The sequence below is a fragment of the Lithobates pipiens genome, unplaced genomic scaffold, assembly GCF_037356315.1.
Source record: "Lithobates pipiens isolate NorthernLeopardFrog02 unplaced genomic scaffold, aLitPip1_a1.2 Scaffold_22, whole genome shotgun sequence".
Lineage (NCBI taxonomy): Eukaryota > Metazoa > Chordata > Amphibia > Anura > Ranidae > Lithobates > Lithobates pipiens.
In genome coordinates this window covers 278,634,478-278,660,119 of record NW_027507784.1, presented here as the reverse complement: position 1 = coordinate 278,660,119, position 25,642 = coordinate 278,634,478, and the positions used below count along the sequence as shown (strand labels likewise).

Here is a 25,642-nt window from a genome sequence, read left to right as displayed (position 1 = left end):
AATGAAACCAAGATAAACTTATTTGGTTCAGATGGGGTCAAGCATGTGTGGCGGCAACCAGGTGAGGAGTGCAAAAGACAAGTGTATCTTGCCTACAGTCAAGCATGGTGGTGGGAGTGTCATGGTTTGGGGCTGCATGAGTGCTGCCAGCACTGGGGAGCTACAGTTCATTGAGGGAACCATGAATGCCAACATGTACTGTGACATACTGAATCAGAGCATGATCCCTTCCCTTTGGAGACTGGGCCGCAGGACATTATTCCAACATAACAACCCCAACACACACTTCCAAGATGACCAGTGTCTTGCTAAAGAAGCTTAGGGTAAAGGTGATGGACTGGCCAAGCATGTCGCCAGATCTAAACCCTATTAAGAATCTGTGGGGCATCCTCAAAAAGAAGGTGGAGGAGCGCAAGGTCTCAAACATCCACCAGCTCTGTGATGTCTTCATGGAGGAGTGGAAGAGGACTTCAGTGGCAACCTGTGAAGCTCTTGTGAGCTACATTCTCAAGAGGGTTAAGGCAATGCTGGAAAATAATGGTGGCCACACAAAATATTGACACTTTGGGCCCAATCTGGACATTTTTTTTTAACTTAGGGGTGTACTAACTTTTGTTACCAATGGTTTAGACCTTAATGGCTGTGTGTTGAGTTAATTTGAGGGGACAGCAAATTTACACTGTTATACAAGCTGAACACTCACTACTTTACATTGAAGCAAAGTGTAATTTCTTCAGTGTTGTCACATGAAAAGATCTAATAAAATATTTACAAAAATGTGAGGGGTGTACTCACTTTTGTGAGATACTGTATATGTATACACATACACACACAAACTTTTTTTTTTTTAAACTAAACAAAATCACAGATTTCCTTTAATGATGTCTATTACCTCTACATAAATATTATATAGATTACCTGTTTATTTTCGTGATCATTCACTTTATGATTGCTATCCAAAGACAGGCACTTGTGTTTTGCCTAGAAAAAAAGGAAACAACTTTTGAATTGGCAGTTTTAAAATACAAGGATGAACTTGTGTGATTTTATGACATATTTAGGGTAAAACAGTAAAACAATCCTTGGCAATATAAAAGGCAAAACGTGATTTAACACTTAGTACAAGTTATACATTAAGGGCTTGCACAAAGTTATTTTAGGAACACAGGCAATGCTACTGCTAACTTCTACACCAAACCGCTAGCCATAAATAACACTATACCAAAACAGGCTGTCCTGCTCATCCTCAAGCTTCGCTGCTTAAGCTGGTCACTTTGTTTTTGTTCAGCCTGCCAGGTTAATGAAGAAAAAAAATAAAATAAACAAACAAATTCCTCCATCCACACAAACCAGGCCCCCATTGCCAGGACATTTTATTCTGACAGCAGGTACACAGACAGCAGCCATTCGACTTCTGTCGAGCAGGGACAGCCACACATTGATCAAAATTTGGTTGATCCCTGCCTATGGCTAAAGCTGGCCATACACTAATCAAAATTTGGCAGGTCCCTGTTCAACTGGCTGAGTTTTGTTGGTGTGTGGCCAGTTTTAGTCACAGAGTTGAAACAATTATATAGTCAGTATTGACCTTTAAAAGGGTGTTCCTGGTCAAAAACCTAAAACAGAACTAAAGTCTTGGCAGTTAGTGGTTTATGGCAGAAGGAAAACTCTGTTTGGTCCAGTTTATTGAGGCCCCAACTAGGAATGACGCTCTGCTGGACCTGGTAGTCTCAAACCATGCAGAGCTTATTACCAATATTCATATTCAAGAGAACATCTGGGTAGCAGTTACCATAACATGATTTCATTTAGGATGGGTTCACACCAATGCGAATTGGATGTGGAGGTTTCTCCGCATCCAATCTGCATAGCAAGAGAATATGACCGTCTCTCTATGGAGCCAGTTCACATGTCTGTGGGGCGGTTGCCGAGCACACTGCACAGAAACGCTGTGCATCTTTGCCTCCATTCCAGGGTCAAATTCAGGCAAAGATTCTGCCCCGATTCGTCCCTGAAACGGAAAAGGATGGACAGCGTTGTTGTGCGATCCATGGCTGGTTTAGGTGTGAGCCGAGCCTTAATCTTAGTTGTAAGCAACAAACACATACGGGTAAGATAAAAACACTTAACTTTAAGAGAGCAAATTTTCCAAGGATGATGGCTGCTCTCCAGGTCTTAGACTGGAAGGGGATAATGGAATCAATGGACACAGAACAGAAATGGGAATTCTTCAAAGTGAGTATGTAAACTCACTGCAAAAGTATATTCCCATGGGCAATAAGTTTAAAAGGCTAAAAATAAAACCAATGTGGCTCACGGCCAAGGTTAAAATGGCTATAAATAATAAAAAAAGAGCTTTAAAAAAAAAAAAATAAAGGAACGCCATCATTGTTTAAATGTTACAAAAAATTTATAAGAATATGTAAAAAGGAAATCAAGGACACAAAAATTCAAAACGAATGACAGATTGCAAAAGACAGTAGGACAAACCCCCAAAAATTCTTCAAATATATCAATAGTAAAAAGGTCAGGCTTGAGCATGTAGACCCTTTACCAAATAATCTAAAGTGGGCGAAGAGAAGGCAAATTTATTAAATAAATACTTTCAGCCTTGTGTATACAAAGGAGCATGGGGGAGCTCATGTCCATAATGGGGATGGTAGTGACACAGCCCCAAATGATCCACAATAGCTCAAAAGTGATATGGGCCAGAAATATTTAGACAGAATAAAAGGTGGATAAAGCACCTGGACCAGATGGCATCCATCCACCCACGGATCCTAAAAGAATTGAGCTCTGTAATTTCAAGGCCATTGTTTCTAATATTTAGGGACTTGTTAGTGACTGGAATGGTATCACTGGATTGGCGCAGGGCCAATGCCCATATTTAAAAAGGGATCAAAGTCTTTACCAAGTAACTATAGACCTGTTAGTTTAAGTTCTGTAGTCAGGAAGATACTGGAGAGTTTAATAAAAGACCACATAGAGTTCTGGCTGGGAAAAAATTATTTTAAGCAACAGACAGCATGGATTCATGAAAGACAGAAGTTGTCGAACAATCCTGATTTCTTTTTTTATGAGGAGGTAAGTAAAACATTGGACAGATGGGTAGCTGTGGACGTAGTATACCTAGATTTTTCAAAAGCGTTTGACACAGTTCCCCACACATGGCTCATGGGTAAGGTAAAGTCTATAGGCTTGGAAAGATCAATTTGTAAATGGATAGAAAACTAGCTAAAAGACAGAATTCAGAGAGTAGTGGTTAATGATTCTTATTCTGAATGGTCTAAGGTTATCAGTAGTGTACCCCAAGGTTCAGTGCTGGGACCCTTACTTTTTAACATATTTATTATTGATATAGGGTCTGGGATTAAAAGTAACATTTCTGTTTTACAGAACAGATAAACAGGTAATACATAAAAGGTAATATATAAAATATTTATATACAGGTAATAATCTAGACATTGTTAAAGGAAATCTGTGATTATTCTGTTTAGTTTAAAAGTAACATTTCTGTCTTTGCAGAGGACACCAAGCTAGGCAGTGAAAGAACGTCGGAAGCAAAGGAAGAAGCGCCTCTGGGTGTAGAAGTAGAAAACACTTTAATCATAAAAGCCTTGATGAAGGAGTACGGCTGTCATGCGATCTCAGCCCGCACACTCACGAATCCAGTCGCGCCCACTTATGACATCTCTCTCCACCTGCGTGTCAGACCTCGTTCTGCTTTGTACAGCGTTCCACGGCCGGTGTCTTCACTGCTTCATGGCCACTAGTGGTTACAGTGCCTTAGCCTGAGGGACTTGGCGATGACTACATCCATGCTCAGTTTTTAATGTGCTCAATGCTCATTTACTACATCTAAAATGTGAGTTGCCTGTATTAACATGCTTTTATGATTAAAGTGTTTGCTTCTTCTACACCCAGAGGCTCCTCTTCCTTTGCTTCTTTCTAAAGACTTTGGCACATGGTTTTGGTGCTTCTCTGATGGCAGCCCTGGATGTGGAGCTCCTGGTTTTTACTGACCAATTTGTCCCCTGCCTCAGAGAGGGAGAGGAGGGAGAGAGAGAGAGACATCTGGAATATGCAGTTCAGTTTTGGCCACCAGTTCTCAAAAAGGATAATCGGGGGATGATCAAACATGTCCATATAGTAAACTTGGTGTTACATTATTCACTTTAAAGCAGAAGACCTTCTGTAATTTTTTCATCTTTCCATCTATTAAATCCTATGGGCTTATGACATCATGCACAGCTCTCTCTAACTCTCGTGAGTTTGTCAAGAAGGGAGAGCGTGAGTTATAAGAGGGCCAATGGAAGCTGCAGAGCTGGAGGTGCACCTCTGTGTGCCGATGTAAATCCAGGAAGTGAAGAGGAAGCAGCTTCAGCTGCCCACAGTTAAAATGATTGCAGCCGGACTCCGTGGAGGGCGATTTCTGTAACATATTTGGCAAGTACAGAATGATAGTATATATAAATTAATATGCAAAGTGGTTGGAGGGAAGCTTCAGAATAGCAAAGACGTTTTAATTACAAAGTTATGTGAGCAGACTGCAGTTCCTCTTTAAGGTCTCCAGAGGACAAGGGGACACTCTTTACATCTACACTCAATTGCTAATGCAGCACAGTTTGAACATACCATGACGACATTTCAGGAGTACTGTGGGGACACAGGTGACATATCTCAAGTACTGTCAAAAACATATACCTTATTTAACACCCCACTGAAAAAAACAGATTTAACATGCCTGCAGAAATGGGAAATGGACTTGCAGCGTTCTTTCACAAATATGCAGAAACAAAATATCAGGTTTTCTTTAAAGTCTTCTATTTGTACGAAAATACAAGAAACTAACTAAAAGATTCTGAGTAGGTGGTACTATATTCCATTACTACACCAATACTACCCCAACCCCTCAGACAGATGCTGGTGATGCCAGACAGGATCTGACGATACTCCCCATCTTTTGGTCCTGCCCATTATTACAACATTTCTGGGCAACAGTTAGGACGGTCACTCAGAAATTCACAGATTGCAAGATTCAGGATGACCCGGCTACTCTTCTGCTGCATGCCACCACAGTCCCGACAGATACAAAAAAATCTATAGTGGGACGTCTACTTAACGCAGTTAAATTATGCATCCTGGTTATGGGGAAAAAAACAAACAAACACAGTACCAACGGTCGGGATGTGGTTGCGTAGAGTGGAGATTACAAAAACTGGTCAACACCTCCCTCCCCCCTCCCCCCTCACCCCTCCCACCCTTTTGGGTCGATGAGATACCTCTCACTCATTTATTCAAGGCAGAAATGTCAGGTGTTTAACAATGTTACAGTAAAGTAATGTATGAACCATGATTATTCATAATATCGTTGATATGCTGGTTCTTTTTGATGATGTCACCGGAGTACATTTTTTGTTATATGTTATGAACGTAATGGGGGTCATTTACTATAGCGCCCTGGTGCTAATTAGCGCCAATTGCCGCAAATTGGCACTAATTAGCACTAAAACAGTATTCACTATAGCACTGGTGAGCAAATACTCCCAAAATTGAATTTACTAGTTCTGGTTCCCCTGAAATAGCATACAACCCCATACTCTGCTAAAACCTGGAGAATTGCACATGGAAATATAGTTTAGAGCATGATATAATTGCCTAAATGGTACTAAAATATGCAGTATATTATTTAAAGATAATCTGCTTTTAAAATGTGTGAAAAGGGGATTTCTACACTGAAATATCTTTAAAAGTCTGAGCAGAGAAATTCCCTGTTTTTGTAACTAGGTGCCAACACAACTGAGCATGCTCAGACCTGTAAATAGCTCTCATTTTAGCTCCAGTGTTTTTTACAAGGCGTTACAGTAACTACAAAAATGAGCGCTGAGTAAAAGAGCATTTTTTGGAAGTGAAATCTGCGCTACTATAGTTCAATGCAGTTTTAGCCATGGATTCTAATGGAACAATTGTAACTGTCACAAATAAATCCTTGTAATGTTGAGATGAAATGCATCTTTCTCTGAAATAAATTTTCCTTTGCAACATTGTTGCTTCTTCTTCAAAGATTTTGTTTTTAAGAATGGTAGAATGTGAAATGTTTTGATAAAATATATTTTTCTCTGTCACTTTCACTTGTTAGAGTCTATTCACACAGGGGCAACTTTGCATCAGACTTCAAGTTGCCCCAAGTCGTGCTACATGAAAAAAAATCTATGTAATGCAGGCCATACACGGTCGAATTTCGAACGAATTTTCTTTTCAAAATCAGAAAATTCGTTTTTTTTGTGATCCGATGATGCCACCATTGATTTTCGAAATTCGGCCGACCAAGCCTTCAATTTCACCTCATGTTGCTACAGAAAAGAATTTTCTTGGCTGGGAATCTTCTTTTCTCTCCGTACATTTTCTTTTATCTCCGTACATTTTCTTACATTTCTCGCACGATTCTCCCATCATTGATCAGAAAATCGTTCGTTTTTCTAAAAATTTCCAACATGTCCGATTCCTCAAATTTTATTTCCGCACGAAAATTGGCTGTTGCTGCAGCCCACTAATGGTGCGAAATTCATACGAAAATTCTTAGATACGATTTTCGAAAGAAAATTCTTTCGAAATTCGAACCGTGTATGGCCGGCATAAGTGAAAGGATCCATCTTAATGCACACTACTGCAATCGCTCCGACTTCAGAAAAGGTTCCTCTACTACTTCAATCCGACTTCTAGGCGACTTGTACTCATAGAATGCAATGGAAGTCGTCTGCGTCGTCTTCTTCCCTCTTCTCTTCCTTCGATGTTGACACGACGATCTCTCCTGCTGTAATGCCGTGTGAGCGGTGTGCAGCGACTTATATAGGCATGGGGCGTGGTCACTAGGTGATGGCACCCAGTGACCCCACCCCTTATGATTTCACAGTCCCAGCATGCCCTGGGACTGTAATGTCATAAAGGCGTGGTTACCAGGTGACATCACCCGGTGACCCTGCCCCATGCTTATACAAGTCACTGCACACCACTCACACGGCATTACAGTGGGAGAGAGCATTGTGTCAGCATCGGAGGAAGAGAAGAGGGAAGAAGGCAATGCAGAAGACTGGGCCAACGCTAGCAAAAGAGCTAGAAGAAGATAGCGGAGGAGCCGGCAGAACCGAAGAGTGGGAAAAGAGGCCGGAGAGCGGGAGAAGAGGCCAAAGAGAGCAAAGAAGTTGGAAGAGACACCCGAAGTCGGAAAAAGACCCCCGGAGCTGCCTAATAAATTAACTTTAAAAACCTGTGTAGTGTTTTTTGACACATTTTCCCTCAGGTGAATGGGTAGGGGTATGATGTACCCCATACTCATTCACATAGGGTGGGGGGCCGGGATCTGGGGGCCCCCCGGATTCCGATAAGCCCCCCATCCGCAGACCCGACAACCAACGGCCAGGGTTGTCGGTAAGAGGCCCTTGTCCTCATAAACATGGGGACAAGGTGCTCTGGTGTTGAGGGCATGAGGCCTGGTACGGTTTTTTTTCTTTTTATTATTGTTAATTTTACTTTTCTAGTTTGATGCTTTCTTTGTACATTTTTTTTCATTTGATCACTTTTATTCATATTACAAGGAATGTAAACATCCATTGTAATAGGAATAGTGCATGACAGATCCTCTTTACAGTGAGATTTGGGGTCATTAAGTACCCAGATCTCACCTCTAGACTGGGAAGCCTAAAAAAATAAAAAAAATAAAAATAAATCCTGGCTCCCCAGCTGAGGTGACAGCATTTTTTTTTGGGGACCATCTGGCTCACCGGAAATCTCTATGGTCATCATCCACCCTGCAGTGTCATGGAGGCCATCTTCCCCTCACTCGTCTCCATGCACAGCCAGTAAAAGACAGGATCACCACTGCCGAAAGCAGCGGGTGGCATCCGCAGAGACCACTTATCTTGTAGCCGTCGGCCAAACACAGGGATACCGGGGTTATGGCAGCTAGCTGCTGCCATAACAACGATATCCGTTCTCAAAGTGAGGATGTATATCTGTATTCGGCAAGTGGTTAAAGTGACATTATGGTGAAGATGAAGGAGCTCTGTGCCCTTCCAGGGCTGTAGAGAGGGAGACAGAGTACAACTAGACTGTATTATTATATATTAGCCAACTACGAACATAAGTTTGATGCGAATATCTGGTCACAATAACATGATTATTATACAGAATTTATATTGCACCAACAGTTTGCGTCACACTTTGCAATATAAAAAAAAAAAAAAGTGGACAGTGGTTCCACTTTAATTCATGGGAATTAAGTAATCATGGCTCCGGCCAATAACAGTGCCAGGACCCACGAACCCAGAAGAAACACCGAAGAAGAGGTGAGCCGTCTCAGTGGTATGTGGGCACCACCGGAGGGCTTTTAAGGTAACCATTTCATAATGAGCAAGTATTGCAAAGCATATTAGCTCATTGTGCCTTTGTCTTTTTTTGGGGGGGGGGGGGTTATTGGGGTTTACAACCTCTTTAATAGTTTCAATACTGCAGTACTAGATGTATGCTAAAATACTGTACTCCCAAACCTTGATGTTGGCGCTGCTGTACTATATATTAGGACATTGCTGTACACATCCTGTTGTGTGCTGTACAATATTTTTCAAAAATGAATAAAAAAAAAAAAAAAAAAGTTAAACATAAAGGCAGACAGTACAGTAGCAATGCAAATTAAAGTGTTACTAAACCCACATCATAAAAAACTATTAATAAATGCTGCATTACATGCTGTTAAAGTGGTAGTAAACCCACTTTCTTTTTGGACTTCTACCTAGAATAAGGTTTACCTATAGGTAGTGGAAATATCTCCTAAACATGCGCCGTTTAGGAGATATTTCACTGGTAGTCCGCCGAAAATTCCATATTTTGGAGAGGTTACAGAGGTGAAGTCTATAAGATTCAGATGGCAATTGGATTTGGGGCTGAAAGGACAGGTCAGAGTACAGGGTTACACCTAACACCCTGGCATAAAGGGAAGGACTGATAATTGTATTATTGCTCTTGATGGAGAAGTCAGGGGGGAGGGGCACCGTCTGGGGGAAATATTATGAATTCAGTTTCAGAAAGAGTTGGAGGAAGTGGTGAGACATCCATACTGATATTTCAGTTAATAATTTATTTTGCAAGAGGAGACTGAAGGGGTTAGGTGGAAAGTAGATTTGTGTGTCATCAGCATAGAAATGGTATTGGAAGCCTTGGGGAGTTTATCTAGTGACCAAGGGAGGAGGTGTAGAGGAAGAAGAAAAGGGGTCTATGGACAACATCTCAGGGGACCCCTACAGAAAGCGGAAATTTAGAAGTGGAGGCAGTTTGAGCAACACTGAAGGAACGCTGTGATAGGTAGGAGGAGAACCTGGAAAGAGCAGAATTTTTGAAGGCCAAGTGAGTGGAGTTTTTTTTTTTTTTGAGGAGGAGCCAGTAGTCAAAAGTAACAAAAGTAGCAGAAATGTCTAGTAGTAAGAGTATGGAGTAGTGGCTTTAACAGTTAGTAAATCATTAGTGAGTTTTAGTAGGGTAGTTTCTGTTCAGTGTTGCAAGAAAAAGCCAGACTGTAAGCTACCGAGAGGTAGAAGCTCTCGACAGTGAGGTAGGAGCTCAGAAAGTTGTAGACTAGGCGTTCTAAATTGTTAGCGGTAAATGGGAGCAAGAGGGTGGGTTTTAAGTTGCAGGTTAGTGGGGTCCAGAGAGGGCTTTTTAAGTATGGGGGAGATCAGTGCATGCTTTAGAGGGGAGGGGAAGGTGCCAGTACAGAGGGAGAGATTGAAATGTGAGAAAGCGTAGAATAGAGCAAGAAGACGACTAACAGTTGTGAGGGAAAAAGGTTCAGTTGCAAAGTACAGAAGAGCCAATCAGGACTGCGTGACAAAGTAGGCTTGTTTGGCAGCATAAAGGGTAAAGGCTTGCAGGGATTTCGTTTTACGCCACAAATTGCTCCAGTGGATGGCTCTGTCTCTTGAGGTTTATAGTGTCATCAGTCTGTCCAGGTTGTAACATGAAACAAGGTGCGCACCACTGCAGAGGTTAACTGCTTTTTACATAAAGCTGTATTCACCTTTGACGTTTCATCCACTACAGTAACAGTCCAGGCAATGGCATTTTTCCAGGTTTGCCCCAAAGATGGGAAAATCAACTTTGCATTTTTAAAAGCCAAATGAAAATTAAGAAGTTTAAATGTATCCTGAAAGCAAGTCTACACTCTAACTACTTCCTGACCGCCGGCAGTCAAATGAAGGCCAGGCGGCGCACCTATTGTGGCGGGAGGCCATATGACGGCCTCCCGTTTAAACAGGGAATGCGCGCGATCGTGCGCACGCATCCCTGTTTCTTCGGTGGTGGCGTGTCACGGAGACACCGCTCGCCACCGAAGGGGGTGAACAGCCATTGGTTATGGCTGTTTACCACCCTGATCTGACTTCATCACGGCCGATCACAGATGGTCACAACCCCATTGTGCACGGCGCATTCACGCAATCGCGAGCGCGCTGCGCGTTCACGTCGGTGGAGGCGTGTTCCCCGGGAACACTGCTCGTCACCGACACTTGTAAACAGCCATTGGCCGGCTGTTTACCCACGTGATCGGCTGTGGTCATTTCACAGCCGATCACTAAAATGTAAACAAACCACGGTAACGAGATGTTACCGGTTTGTTCTCCTCCTCACACACCGATTGTGTGTCAGGATGAGATTGCGGTAACATCTCGTTACCGCCTACAGTGTACACCAATCACACCGATTGCCCCCCTCCCCCAATAAAGAGGACCTGTCACCACCCCTCATAGTACCTGTCAATCACAGTCCATCAGAGTACCTGTCACAATCCATCAGAGTATTTGAGTGCCTGTCACAATCCATCAGAGTATTTGAGTGCCTGTCACAGCCCATCAGAGTAGCCGAGTGCCTGTCACAGCCCATCAGAGTAGCCGAGTGCCTGTCACAGCCCATCAGAGTAGCCGAGTGCCTGTCACAGCCCATCAGAGTAGCCGAGTGCCTGTCACAGCCCATCAGAGTAGCCGAGTGCCTGTCACAGCCCATCAGAGTAGCCGAGTGCCTGTCACAGCCCATCAGAGTAGCCGAGTGCCTGTCACAGCCCATCAGAGTAGCCGAGTGCCTGTCACAGCCCATCAGAGTAGCCGAGTGCCTGTCACAGCCCATCAGAGTAGCCGAGTGCCTGTCACAGCCCATCAGAGTAGCCGAGTGCCTGTCACAGCCCATCAGAGTAGCCGAGTGCCTGTCACAGCCCATCAGAGTAGCCGAGTGCCTGTCACAGCCCATCAGAGTAGCCGAGTGCCTGTCACAGCCCATCAGAGTAGCCGAGTGCCTGTCACAGCCCATCAGAGTAGCCGAGTGCCTGTCACAGCCCATCAGAGTAGCCGAGTGCCTGTCACAGCCCATCAGAGTAGCCGAGTGCCTGTCACAGCCCATCAGAGTAGCCGAGTGCCTGTCACAGCCCATCAGAGTAGCCGTGTGCCTGTCACAGCCCATCAGAAGACCCGAGTACCTGTCACAGTCCATCAGAAGACCCGAGTACCTGTCACAGTCCATCAGAAGACCCGGGTACCTGTCACAGTCCATCAGAAGACCCGGGTACCTGTCACAGTCCATCAGAAGACCCGGGTACCTGTCACAGTCCATCAGAAGACCCGAGTACCTGTCACAGTCCATCAGAAGACCCGAGTACCTGTCACAGTCCATCAGAAGACCCGAGTACCTGTCACAGTCCATCAGAAGACCCGAGTACCTGTCATGGCCCATCAGAGTACCTGTCACGGCACATCAGAGTACCCGAGTACCTGTCGCGGTCCATCAGGGTACCCGAGTAGCTGTCACAGCCCATCAGGGTACCCGAGTAGCTGTCACAGCCCGTCAGAGTACCCGAGTAGCTGTCACAGCCCATCAGAGTACCCGAGTAGCTGCCACAGCCCATCAGAGTACCCGAGTAGCTGCCACAGCCCATCAGAGTACCCGAGTAGCTGCCACAGTCCATCAGAGTACCCGAGTAGCTGCCACAGTCCATCAGAAGACCCGAGTACCTGTCACAGTCCATCAGAAGACCCGAGTACCTGTCACAGTCCATCAGAAGACCCGAGTACCTGTCATGGCCCATCAGAGTACCTGTCACGGCACATCAGAGTACCCGAGTACCTGTCGCGGTCCATCAGAGTACCCGAGTACCTGTAACGGCCCATCAGGGTACCCGAGTAGCTGTCACAGCCCATCAGAGTACCCGAGTAGCTGTCACAGCCCATCAGAGTACCCGAGTAGCTGTCACAGCCCATCAGAGTACCCGAGTAGCTGCCACAGCCCATCAGAGTACCCGAGTAGCTGCCACAGCCCATCAGAGTACCCGAGTAGCTGTCACAGCCCATCAGAGTACCCGAGTAGCTGTCACAGCCCATCAGAGTACCAGAGTACTTGTCACCAAGCCATCAGAGTACCCGAGTACCTGTCACCAGGCCATCAGAGTACCCGAGTACCTGTCACCAGGCCATTAGAGTACCCGAGTACCTGTCACCAGGCCATCAGAGTACCTATCTCCAGCCCATCAGAGTACCCGAGTACCTATTTGCAGCCCATGTCTCATAGAATATATGTTGGGGTGTTTGCTTTCCAAAATGGGGTCATTTTGTGGGTAATTTCACTGTCCTGGTGGTCCAGGACCTTCAAAAGCGTGATGGGTAGGAATGAAATGAGATGTGTCATTTATGCTCCTAGAACGCCTGAACGTATTACTTCAATGTTCGGCCTCTATGTGACCAAGCTGTGTAAAAGTCCTACACATGCGGTATCGCCATACTCGGGAGGAGTAGCAGAATGTGTTTTGGGGTGTAATTTTTGCTATATACATGCTATGTGTTAGAAATATCTTATAAATTATTGACAACTGTGTAAAAAAAAAAAAAATGCATTTTCATTTTTTTCCACGTATTCCAAAAACTTCTGGGGAAAAAATGAACCGTTCAAAAGACTCATTATGCCTCACAGATTATACGTTGGGGTGTTTGCTTTCCAAAATGGGGTCATTTTATGGGAAATTCCATTGTCCTGGTACTCCAGGGCCTTCAAAAGTGTAATAGGTGGTTGAAAAATGAGATGCGTAATTTTTGCTCGTAGAACGTCTGAAGGTACTACATCAATGTTGATGCTCTGTATGTGACCAGGCTGTGTAAAAGCCTCACACATGTGGTATCGCCGTACTCGGGAAGAGTAGCAGAATGTATTTTGGGGTGTAATTTAATGTATGCATATGCTGTGTGTGAGAAATAACCTGATATGACAATTTTGTAAAAAAATAATAATAATAATAATAAAAAAAAAAGTCTTCATTTTGCAAAGAATTGTGGGAAAAAATGACTACTTAAAAAAAACATCACCATGCTACTTACTTAATACCTTGGAATGTCTACTTTGTAAAAAGGGGTCATTTGGGGGGTATTTGTACTTTCCTGACTTGTTAGTGTCTCAAGAAATGAGATACACCTGATGTACTGAAGGCCTGATCAGATGTGATCAATTTTCAGCGATTGGCACCATAGTTTGTAGACTCTATAACTTTCACAAAGACCAAATAATATACACTAATGTGGGTTATTTTTACCAAAGATATGTAGCAGTATAAAATTTGGCCAAAATGTATGAAGAAAAATTAGCAAAAATTTATGACAAAGAAAAAGGCATATTTTTCACATAATTTACGTTTTATTTTATTTAAAGCACAAAAAATAAAAAACCCACTAGTGATTAAATACCACTAAAAGAAAGCTCTATTTGTGTGGAAGAAAGGAAGCAAGTTTCATATGGGTACAGTGTTGCATGACTGAGTAATTGTCATTCAAACTGTGAGAGCGCTGAAAGCTGAAAATTGGTCTGGTCAGGAAAGGGGTGTAAGTGCACTGTACTGAGGTGGTTAATGTTGATAGACAAGTTTTTGAGGTCTGTGTCCCTGCTGGGGGGATTCACCTCTCTTTCTCCTGTACACAAAAAACAAAACAAAATCCTGTAATGTAGAGTTTTGATGAAAAAAAGAATGGGGATAAACCATCTAGAAATGAAGGGACAATTCTTTAGCAGGGCCCACATAGGGAAAAGAAATTGACAAAAAGGTTTTAACTCTTTCCTACTGAAATTAAAACTAAGGAAAAGTTTTAGCTATACATACACTATTAGGATGACCCGCTAAAGGCTCATTCTCACATTCGATTTGGGCTGTACGTTGCCAATTACCACTTATCCGTGGGGGACAAGCACATCTGCCATCTGCTTGTGATCTGCTGTGACCAGCAGCCTATTGAAATCAGGCTGCAGCTGTTCACATGTAAACCACACATCTGAGCAGTTACACATGGTTAGAGAAAGAACGATGGCCCAAGACTCCAACAGTCTGTGTTCAGGCCGCTCATTTTTCCCTAGTCGCATGTAACCGCCCTGACATATTTTATGTCATTTTTAAGCAATTTAATAGTTGCTCGTCTGACTGGCTCACTCCCACTATTTTAGGTGGTTCTGATGTGTGCACAGGCATTCACTCGCTTTTTGCTAGACAGTGCTGCATAGCCCTTTTTTTCTGTTCTTGTTCATTGCGTGGTCTGCCTATTGTTGGAGACATGCTGTGTATACACCAGGAAGTAGGGATCGTTAGCAGATCATCTCACCTGATGTATACTTCCGGTTTTCTGGTTAATTCTAAAACGAGGCTTGCAGTGCATGTCGCCGGCGCCATCTTCGGATATCCAGAGTTGAGCCCATCACCACGCGTGACGTGCATTTCCTGTTTGTCTCTAAACGAGGCTTGGGACGCACACTCTCTGCGCTATTTTTGTCTACACGGAAATTAACTGTTTTCAATGTCGGAAGAAGCTTGTAGCTACGCTTCAATTGAGGGGGGTGCTCATTACACTGTAAAAACGCAATAAGAACAGTGGGTTGGCACCCCAGATGATGTACAATAGGACAAAAACGTGTCAGGAAGGATTGCTGAACCCACTTATTGCCACTTCGAAGCGCTTGATTGTCATCACTAAATGTGAGTGTACTTTTATCTAATAAATATGCTGTAAAGAGTTTTTAGCAGAATTACGCTATGTGCCCTCTTTCTTTGCTTCCTCTTCTTTGGTAAATATCCACAATACATCATTGGAAGTTATCCAAAGGTTTCCGGTAATCTGTGGAAATAGTATCATTACTATTCAAGTTTTATTGGCTCAGCGGGTATATACTAGTCTGTGTCCAATTGGTCTGGTAAGCCTCCTATTACTTACGGTGGCGGATCTTCTATTATTTCACCCACTGAACATCACTTGTCAGACTGCATCGTTTTCTTCACTGTTTGAATCACCATCACGTTATCTACTTTTGGATCCATTTGGACTTTATAGGATTATGGACAATCCTTCTGATTGATTTATACATAACATATTGTCACTATATATTTTTTGTGTATACATGAGCACTGGTGTTTGATTTATCAGGACTGTTTTTTGTAACTTTGTCACTATTTTATACTTTTTTTTTTTTATTTGAGCGCTGCCCTTTTTTTTTTTATTTCCTAACCTCTCCAATTTGCAGTTACATGCAGATAGCCATGTTGCCTGTCATTGATTTATCGAGACTGATGATCATGGCTGATCGCAAACACCCGAGCCCTAACAACAACAAAGGGCATTCATAAACATTATAAAAACCCCTTTCTATTTGTATACGACTATACTGAGCTGTTGTGCAGCACATTTTCATCCTTTTTTTTTAAAGACTATTATATGAATGCATATTTTCAGCAAGCCTCTATGGAAGAGGTTGTGCACAATCCTCATGATCAGGTCAAGAATTTCCGTTCTATTAGAAAAGCAAGACACTTGTGTGCAACACTAAGCTACTGAAATCCCTATATATTTTTACTTACTTTTCTTGTAATTGTAGGGAAGTGAATATGCAGCCAGGCAAAAAAAAACAAAAGCGTACCAATAGTTTCAAGCTCCAATACCAAAATACATAACTTTCTTTGTAATAAATATAAATCTACAAAGATCTGTGAGCCAATAAAATAAATACTTACATTTGTGGTTTGTTCGTTGTGGTTCAGAATGTTATTTGTACAACTCATATTAGTATTCCAGTCATTGGAAAGGCCTAGAAAGTCTGAAGAGTAGAGGGAAGGAGCTTGTTTTAAATGACTTGATTGCATCATCACATTCATGGTCTCTTCAGTAGAGGGAATTCCTAAAAGATAAATGGTAAAGATTCTTTGGTTTGCAGTACTGGTCCAAAAAATATAAAATTAAAAAAAGTGAGCTGAAAAAAAATTCTGTTTCCCTTTTTGTAAATGTATTACTTACTTTCAACATGTGCAAAAGCACAAAAGGGACCTCTTGGGCAGTACCCAGTTTGTCTCACATCATTGCATTTTGTAGACTTGTAAATCTAAACAAAATATTTTAAAAATATGGTTACACGGGTTATATGCCAAAAGCAAAAACATGTAGCTAAACACACAGTTGCATTGATTGGTCCAATGTAAATATGCATTATGCCAAACATATGGAATCCCTGTGGAAGTGGATAATCACCATAGTAGTTGCTGCTACTACAGCAATCACCTTTGTCTTCTGGGTTCCATGCCAAGCATCTTCCCTGCTGTATAGTAAAAAGGTATACAAAACAGAAATTTCAGAGCCTCGCAGGGTCCCTTTTGCAAGGCTACATAGTATCACTATTTTTCCTTGATAAAGGAACCCTGTGAGGCCCTGGAACATTTTTTTTTTTTTTTTTTTTTAATGCTTTTTGTGACACTGTCTTCACTTTAAACACGTGATTTTTAATCTTTGCATTTGGTTCTGGCATGACACCATCAATAGCATTCACTCCAAGTACCCACTATTAAGAAGGTTGAATACTGTGAGGAGTGTAGCTTCTTTTTGGACTTTATCAAGTCTAGGCCTAGGCCAAGTGCTGGGTTGGATCCAATGCAAACTTCTTTAGGTTGAGGATCCATCCAAAGCTCAAAAGTATGCATGTATTTTCTGTTGTACAACAGCCTCCATCGTTGGGATGAAGCAAGATCCTTCATTAGACGTCATCTGGATAATCAATGTGTATTCCCAGAGAGCACATCAGCTGTCATTGGCTCCCCATTCTTCAATAACAAGAAGGAAATTTTCAGTCCCTATGGCAGACCTGATTATGAAAGTGTCTGCTCTCAGAGACTTGCAGAATGTGCAAGTTGTCCGACTTGTTAGTTGCTGCAATCTTGCTTTCCAGTGAAGATGAGCAGGATAAGATGAGGGAATGGAAGGTGAATCTTCAGAATTTGAGAACTCCACTAGGGAGGACAGGCAGACAACTTTAACATTTTTCCAAGCTGGAAGAAGCAGTCAATGTTTTGGTGGAAGAGGTAGGCCTGTCCACACCACCTGAGCTTGCCACATTTTATTGATGGCCACTCAGGGGGTGTGGATGGATCAGGGAGTAATCACCTACCAAGGGGTATACAGTATATATTTTCAGGGCTTCCCTTCACATCCTGTTTGGACGCCATTAGAACCATGTGAGAAGCTATGACATTGAGCATGGAATTGCAATTCACCTATTGCTATATACCTTCTATTACTTTATTCTTCATTTAATGGTCAGTGAGTAAGCTTGGGATCATATGGGTAGGCACCCATTTAATCCTTTATAGACCTCATTGGTTTGCCTGGCAAAAGATTAATACCTAATTTTGGTATATTAGTAATCTGGGTTCATCCTGAGTCTTGGAGTCGAGCATTTACTTGCTGGTGGTGGCTGCATATAGGGGTGCCTCTTCCTTTTTTTTTATGATTGGTTAAAAGATAAAAAATGTTTTGTGTGTTCGCTATTGTAGTTCAGTCTACCCCTTGGAGTTGGACTTCTGGGTATCAGCATATATTCCTACCATCCAAATTAGAAAACCTGTTAAATTTCAAGGTATAGATAGAATATAAAATCCCCCCCCCCCCTTGTCTTATAATGGAGAATTTATAATATATATATATATATATATATATATATATATATATATACATATACACACATACATATACACACATACATATACACACACACACACACTGATACGGTTGCAGTGATGATCCTTATTTCATACAGAGATCATAGGTCCTCATGAAGCAGGCTATCCCACAAAACACTTCGACCTATAAAAGATTTCACAACTCCAGCTCGTTTGCCATACAATAGCATTGGTGTCCATCAAAAGGGGTTTAATCCATTTATACTCCTTTTAAAATGTATAAAAATAAAATCTTGTTATTTTATATTACTTATTGTATCATTTACCGTTGGAGGTATACTTAAAGTCCCATTTTTTTTTTTATCTTAAAAAAACACAACTCTATAGATCAGAGATGATGCTTTCCAATGGTATAATACTGTAAAACACTCCCTTTTCTATACAGCGTACTGTGATTTTTTTTTTTTTAATAACTGTGCTATTTATGAGCACTAGGCAAACATGGGAATTTTTCTGATTGAGAGGTACTACACTAACTAGGATTCTGGAAACAGAACAACACACAGGCACTGATATATACTACACATTCTGTGCTATGGGAGAACACTTTGTATTACAGCAGTCACAGGGATTACAGCCCACCTCAGGATGGAACTGCTGCTCAGTGCGGGAATGGCAATACTGACAGCTGTCCCCACTTTCACATTTTGATGGCTCTCCCCACTCATCTCCATGTTTCACGCTTGGACAAGGTGTGGATCTGAAAGAGATAGGCAAGCAATCATTTTAGTAGTAGACAAGCATCAAAAGAAAAGATTTGTTTCAGTAAAAGTTAAACTAGCTTTAGATTGAAGCTGCCATTCTGAAATACTATATTTCATGTCACAATATCCAAGAAACAGAGCCTGAGCCGTTCAATAAACAGCTCAATTAGCTGACAAAGTCTGATACCAAAGCTCCTTAGTGTTGGATGTTGCCATTTTATTTACTGGTGACCAATCAAAACATACAGATAAACTGGAAAGGATGGCACTATTGGTATTTGTTTTTTATTTTATTTTTTCAATTTTAGTTTTTTCACAAGTACTGCAATTTCTTCATTTCTATCAGTGTAAAACATAGTTCATTAAGGCTGAATTCCAGGATAAGCAAACATGGTCTAAAAAGCAAGAGGCGTGTATATTTTTACTTATGAAATAAAGTTTTTAGGTATAACGAACATAAGCAGATATATAAAAGCCTCTCTAGTTTTGAAGAATGAACAAAAGCTAAAAATCCTGAAGAGACATTTGTCTAGGCTCAGCTACCTTCATGCTCGATAATCCTATTGAAGAACACTGTATCCCATTTTGGTAGGCCCTCTCTAGCCTAAAAAATGGCTGCTGGCGATAAGCTGAGGGAAGCTGCATAACCGTTATATACAGTAATAAACATGATTAACTGAAAAATATTTTAAATTTAATGCACCTGTATTTGAACTTTCTTGGGTTGCGTCTTCTGTCTCTGCTATTGTGATAATGTGGACAGGCATATCCTTGGCGGCAAAGTCTGGGTGGTTTAGTACATTGTTCAGTTTTATAGCTGGCTAGTACAAAATTTGTATCTGGGGGAAAAAAAAAAAAAAAATTAAATATTAAACCTATGGAAGCTTCAGCAAATGCTAAAAATATTAAATATTACAGAAACCAATTTAAAAAGATTTTCTTAAAATAGGTCGGTTTAGGAATCATTGACATTGTATGAGACCCAACCATGTTTCAACTCAGCTAAAATCACATATGTAAAATAATATTTTCTATTGGTAACAAAAAAAAAAAATAAAATAATAAGCACAAGGATATAATATTGAGAATTATGCTTAGTCAAAGAGGAATAATTATTTTTGGATTGTTGCAGCTATTAGGGAAGTAGAATATGAAAGCATTATAGTATCTAACCACCAGGTGGCAGCAGGAAAGCCTGGCAGGCATCCATAAGTACAGTATGTCTGAAATCAAAAGCCCAAACAGAGCATACAGCAAGTACTTATATCCATAAAATATGATATTCACTTTATGACAAGTCTTATTTTAATAAACTTTATAAAGCAAGACATAAATGTAAAGGATATGTTTATGTACTATTTTTAATACAAATTTAATTAAGGAGGTGAAAACAAAGTCAGCTGGGTGTAGTGTACTAAGAGGGGGCTGCATTGAACTTTGGATTTTTATGGCAGGTTAACCAGCTCATTGTGCATATACTGTATGGAAACAATAGCGGCAGAGCAGATCTCCAAGTTGCAGAGTGTGTATCATGGTCTCTGCATGGGGCTTTGGCTCAGAAGGTCTCATCTGTGCTGTACCATCTGGAAGTCTTTAGAAAGCTACTTTATGAAGAATTGCCGCTATTCATTAGCATCCAAAACACTGTAAACCTAGACCTATTCTTTTGTGTATTGACTACCAATCTGAACTGCAGACAGAAATCTGAACAGCCAACAGATTTAATGGACAACTACTATACAGGAGAATTTAAAGTGGAACTTCATTATCTCAATCAATATTAAACTATTTTAATCCTTAGGCTCCATGCACACTGGAGCTCATAAACTGCAGTTTATTGAAGTTTGGGCGTTTTTTTTTTTTAAAAGCCCATAAACTCCACTCTATGTTAGCCTATGTGTCCATGCACACATGGACGTTTTTTAGCTTTAATGAGCAGTGGAGTTTATGGGCTTTTCTCTCAACACCAGAAATTTGCGTTCAAAGTCCTGTTTTTCACTGCCAAAAAAAAAAACGACAAACCCAGATAAACACGCATAAACGCTCAAACACGCGTTTAGTGTTCAGCGTTCTATTTTTTTAATGCATTGTGGGAGTTTGGAATGCACTGTGGGATTTTTGGAGTGCCCTCTGTGTATTTTTATTAAAAACGCCCATAAAACGCCAACGTTCATAAACGCTAGTATAAAACGCTGTTAAAAGCAGGTTTTTCAACCAGCGTTTTCTGGCAGCAATCTGGCGTCCAGAAAAATATTTTTTTTGAGCTGCATGGAGCCTTATGCTGCTAACATCTTTAAATAGATAGGAAGGTATTTTTTTAATACTTTTCTTCAGTTGCTTCCTGGTTTCTGGTCTAGGCCAAAATGATGTCATACATCGAGTCTTCGTGGCCGTTTTTTTTTTTTTCTTTTTTAACTTTGTAATGGAAATTTGTAGGTTCTGTATATAATTGTATTCTATTTTATATGTATTGCACAATGCCCTCACTGTGCACACGGCACTAATAATGTTTTCAGTACATGTTTTGCATTCTTTTGAGTTCTGATTAGAATTAGCCTGCCTATGTAACGCCCCTTGTTACCATAAACGTACAATTGTAATATTAATGTGATACCTACGTAATCATGTGTATAAAAACCTTCACATGCGTCATAATAAAGGAGAACGGTTATTTGGAAAGATGCTGAGAGTATCTTTTGTGTCTGTTCCCTACTGCAGTAGTTGTTATTAATTTGGAACCACTAATCAATATGAGGATAGGAGTTGCCTATCAGCAAATATCCATTTCAACTTTCATCTTGGAGTAGGGGTTTTCTAAACTAAGCACGCCCTCCTGCCTGCATGAATGAGCTAAGGCCAGATGGATTCCAGAAAGTAAATGCTACATGAATCTCCTTGTTCTTTCTCAAGATGACTGGGTCTAGAAATGCTAACGGAGGGTTTATCAAAGTGATTTTTCAATAGAATAAAACATGGAGACAAGGATGGATAGGCGAGATCGCTGTGAATATTTAAAACGAATTAAACAGCTTTTTCAGTTTGTGGTGCTCAGATACAAATCAGCCTGTACTGTATATGCAGTAAAGCATGCTCGTTTTAAATTTTCCCGTCACTGTGGTTGAAAATAAACCTTGATTTGACCCCACTAACGATTCTAAAATCTAACAAATGTTCTTAAAATTCCTTTTTTTTTTTTTTTTTTTTTTTAAGGAAGATACTGTTTTTGTATGGTCAGCATATAATATTACAATTCTGTTTGAAAATCTGCAAACTGTCTTTAACTTTTATTTTTCTTTAAAAAAAGATCTGAGTCTGATGATATTTACCAGATTCAACCTCCTATAGTATATACAGTATATCTCTTCTGTGTTATTCTTAGAGCGGAGTAGAGATTTTGCTCTCTAACCATATAGTTGGCTATTTATATTTACCACTGCATAGAGATATTTAAGAATAAATTGCCTTTTTTTAAACTTTACATATTAACTAAATTATATGTCACACTTTAAGGTTATCAACCAAAACAATAAAATGGGCCAACTAATAACCGATTATGAAAATAATTGTTAGTTGCAGCTCTGCTTTAAGGTATTCTCTCCTTCAATTTTCCTACCTTAATGAAATATCACCAAAACGTCCTAGGTCAGTGATGGACACCGATAGTGAACCTTGGCACCCCAGATGATTTGGAACTGCATTTCCCATGATGCTCCACTACACTGCAGAGTGCATGAGCATCATGGGAAATGTAGTTCCAAAACATCTGGAGTGCCAAGGTTCACCATCACTGTCCTAGGTGTTTAACTATTGTTCTGACAGGTAAAGGTGTTTATATGCTCAAGTTCACTCCACAACACCACCTGCAGGTGAAAGTTGGTATTGAGAGCAATTTACTAACACAAACATTGCTATAATAAAAGCAGTATAAACTCCATGCATGTTGTCACACTATAAAGTTCCAGTGCATACTCTATTCTTGGTTCCAAAATGCAGAGAGAGAGTCTACTGCTTGTATCATGGAAATATTGCACTCCTAAAAGCCAGAGAATAGGTCATTCTATCTCAAAATAAAATGACAGTGCCCTATGCTGGGTACACAGCAGACGTTTTTTTTGTTCAACCCAGTGGGAAGAACTAAAAAGAACTGACAGATAGCCATAATAAACACAAGCGATGTTAGCCTAAACATACTAATCAGTGCTGGCTGCCAGCGCTAATCAGATGCCGGTCGGATGCTGGTTTTCCATTATGCCTGTTCAATAGAGCCTGGTCATAAGACCGGCTTCTGTAAAAGAGACACCTGTACAAATGGCCCAGTTTGTACCCAGCCTTAATCGTGAATGTAAAAAGCACTGTAAATGGGGGGGGAGGGGCGCTATTCCTAGGCCCCAGCTTTCAATAGGTGAGGCTTTGCATACTGATGTCCGGGCGGTACAGTCGCCCTGGAGATGTGGATTGATCCTGACACCATGTACCACAGCCTCATTTACAAGCAGTATGAATGAATAGTGAAAGTTACTACGCTGCACAACAACTATTAAAATGTGGTGTTCTGCATTTTATGGGCTATTTAGGGCACAGTAAAACAAGTTGGAAAAAAATTATTAAAAACATAAATATTTGCTATGGTAACACACTTTTTTTTTTTATGAACAATTCTGTTAACTGTATCATTTTCTTTATGGATGTAACACTTCAAAATGGGCATTTTAAAAACCAACCTGTAGCCAGAGAATTAGAACATTCACACAGCTAGATCAACCTGTAGCCAAAAAGAACAGCAAAGCATTCACAACACAGAATATAAATAGCCAACGATCATAGAGACTGCAACAACACACGAGAAAAAAAAAAAAATGTGCATTTTCCCACAGGGCTCTGCAACGTGCTGCAGTCTGGCCTTACCTGATGTTTAATGCTTATTAACTCATTTATTTATAGAATTCTCATAAAGGCCCATGTTACCTAAAAAACAAGCTGCCTTACATAAAATTCCTTTCAAAAAGCAAGCCAACACTCATAAGCTGAGAAAAGTTTTTCCGCAATGGTAAATCATGGGGGGGTGCTCAACAGGAAAAAAATCCAGTTTAAATATGACCCCAAAATATTAATATACAGTCATGTGAAAATGTAATCATGAATAACCCAATGGAAAGTCATGACTTTTCCAACATATTTGAACAGGCAAACATTAGATCTTCTATTAGACAAAGCCTACAGATAAAGGTAATATGCTTGAACAAATGACAAAAATGGCAAGGTGTAACAATTCTCATAATATAAATAAATTAAAATGCAGATATGTCATGTATAAAAAGTACACCCCTACAATTACCAAAACTTCAAATACATGCAATTAAAATCAGGTGTCTTAGAGTAGGCACCAATCATTAAAACTTCCTAGAAGCTCTTTCACATCAAAACGCGGTTCGGGAAACACACATCCTGTGTGCATTTCCTGCACCTTGCGTTTCGAACACACTGGGTGTGTGAGCTGCTGCAGGTGTCAACCAATTCCCAAGGACACCTTAAATACAGATTGCAAAAGCAGTGCATTTGCCTACACCGGATCACATGGTACTGCGGAACCATGCGATCCGTCTGCAATGCGTTTTGAAAAGTAGTGCATGTACTACTTTTGATTCAATCCAGTAGGATTCAATTCAAATGAATAGGCTGAAAATTGCACTGCATGGCCCACATTCCTGTGCAAACTTGCACAAAAAAGGTGAAAACCATCATGTTTAACTTCAGACATAGACTGGGACTTGCAGGACTACATCTGGGCCCTACTCACCAGAATGGAGATAAAGCCTACATTCAACACCTGGAACAGGGGTACGGCTCTGTGCTGCACTTCCTCAAAGCTGAAATGCAGTCAGAGCTTGATCAAACCTGCCACCCTCTATAAAACAGCGTGGCTACTCAGGAGCAGCTTCTGGACTTGCGTGAAGCTCATATTCATACCCTCTTCTTGCTTCATGAAGACCTAGATAACCGCAAATGGCGGAACATCAGGCTGCGGGGGTTTGCCAGAGGCAATGGGTGTGAAAGGATCTATTGCTGACGGTGAAGTGGATTTGCACTATATTGCTGGGCACATCAGATTTTGGGGATTTGGAGATCTATAAGGTGCATAGAGGCCTTGGGTCGCAAAGCCCTAATCCCACCAAACCAAGGGACATCATCTGCCATATTTTTTTCCCCACTAAAGGAGAATTTCATGAGGAAAGCTAGAAGGATGGGACCCCTAGATTTTAACACAATCTCCATTATCCTCATGCGTAATCTGTCCCGACACACTTTGGAGAGAAGAGGACAACCTCAAAGCCTCTACTTGCCCTACTGAGAGATTGGGATCTCCCATATATATAGGGCTTTCCGTTCCAGTTACATATGAGGAAGGATGGGAAATTCCGGCATCTGTCAGCTGGGCAGAGGAGAGACACGGCCGGTAACGTGATCGCGGGGAACCCGCTTTGAAAAAAAAGAAAAGAAAAAGAAAAAAAAAAAAAAAAGCCTCATTTACTCTTTTTTTTTTCCCCCCCAAGAGTAAAGGAGGCTTATTAAAAAAAAAAAAAAAAAAACACACACACAGACAGGAGCACTTGGTATTAGAACACAGAGGTACTTGTATAAAGTTTTAAGGATAAAAGATTTATTGCCAAATCTTTTTCATTCCTCTTGTCATACTTTTTGTATACACTGTTCTAAGGATGATATTTATTCTACGCCTGTAAACGATCTGGTCCTTTAGGCCATGATCCACGTGCAATGAATGGACATTTTATACATTCTGTATTGTGATTGTGCTCGTTTTTCTTTGTGTCCATTTTTATTTTGCCCTTGCAAAAATGTTTTGTACTGGCTCAACTGTGGG

The 25,642-nt window shown here is 41.0% G+C and overlaps 1 protein-coding gene across 2 annotated transcripts in view; it reads right to left on the bottom strand.

Annotated features, from left to right (window-relative positions):
• The window catches only part of UNKL (unk like zinc finger), a 180,745-nt gene that overhangs the window by 81,248 nt on the left and 73,855 nt on the right, over positions 1-25,642 (bottom strand). For both annotated transcript variants that reach the window (XM_077449087.1, XM_077449088.1), the window contains 5 exons: positions 19,466-19,601; positions 18,641-18,758; positions 16,347-16,431; positions 16,067-16,230; positions 919-981 (listed from right to left, as the gene is read on the bottom strand). In XM_077449087.1, coding sequence (XP_077305213.1) covers positions 919-981; positions 16,067-16,230; positions 16,347-16,431; positions 18,641-18,758; positions 19,466-19,601 — 566 coding nt within the window. The remainder of the gene's footprint in view (positions 1-918; positions 982-16,066; positions 16,231-16,346; positions 16,432-18,640; positions 18,759-19,465; positions 19,602-25,642) is intronic.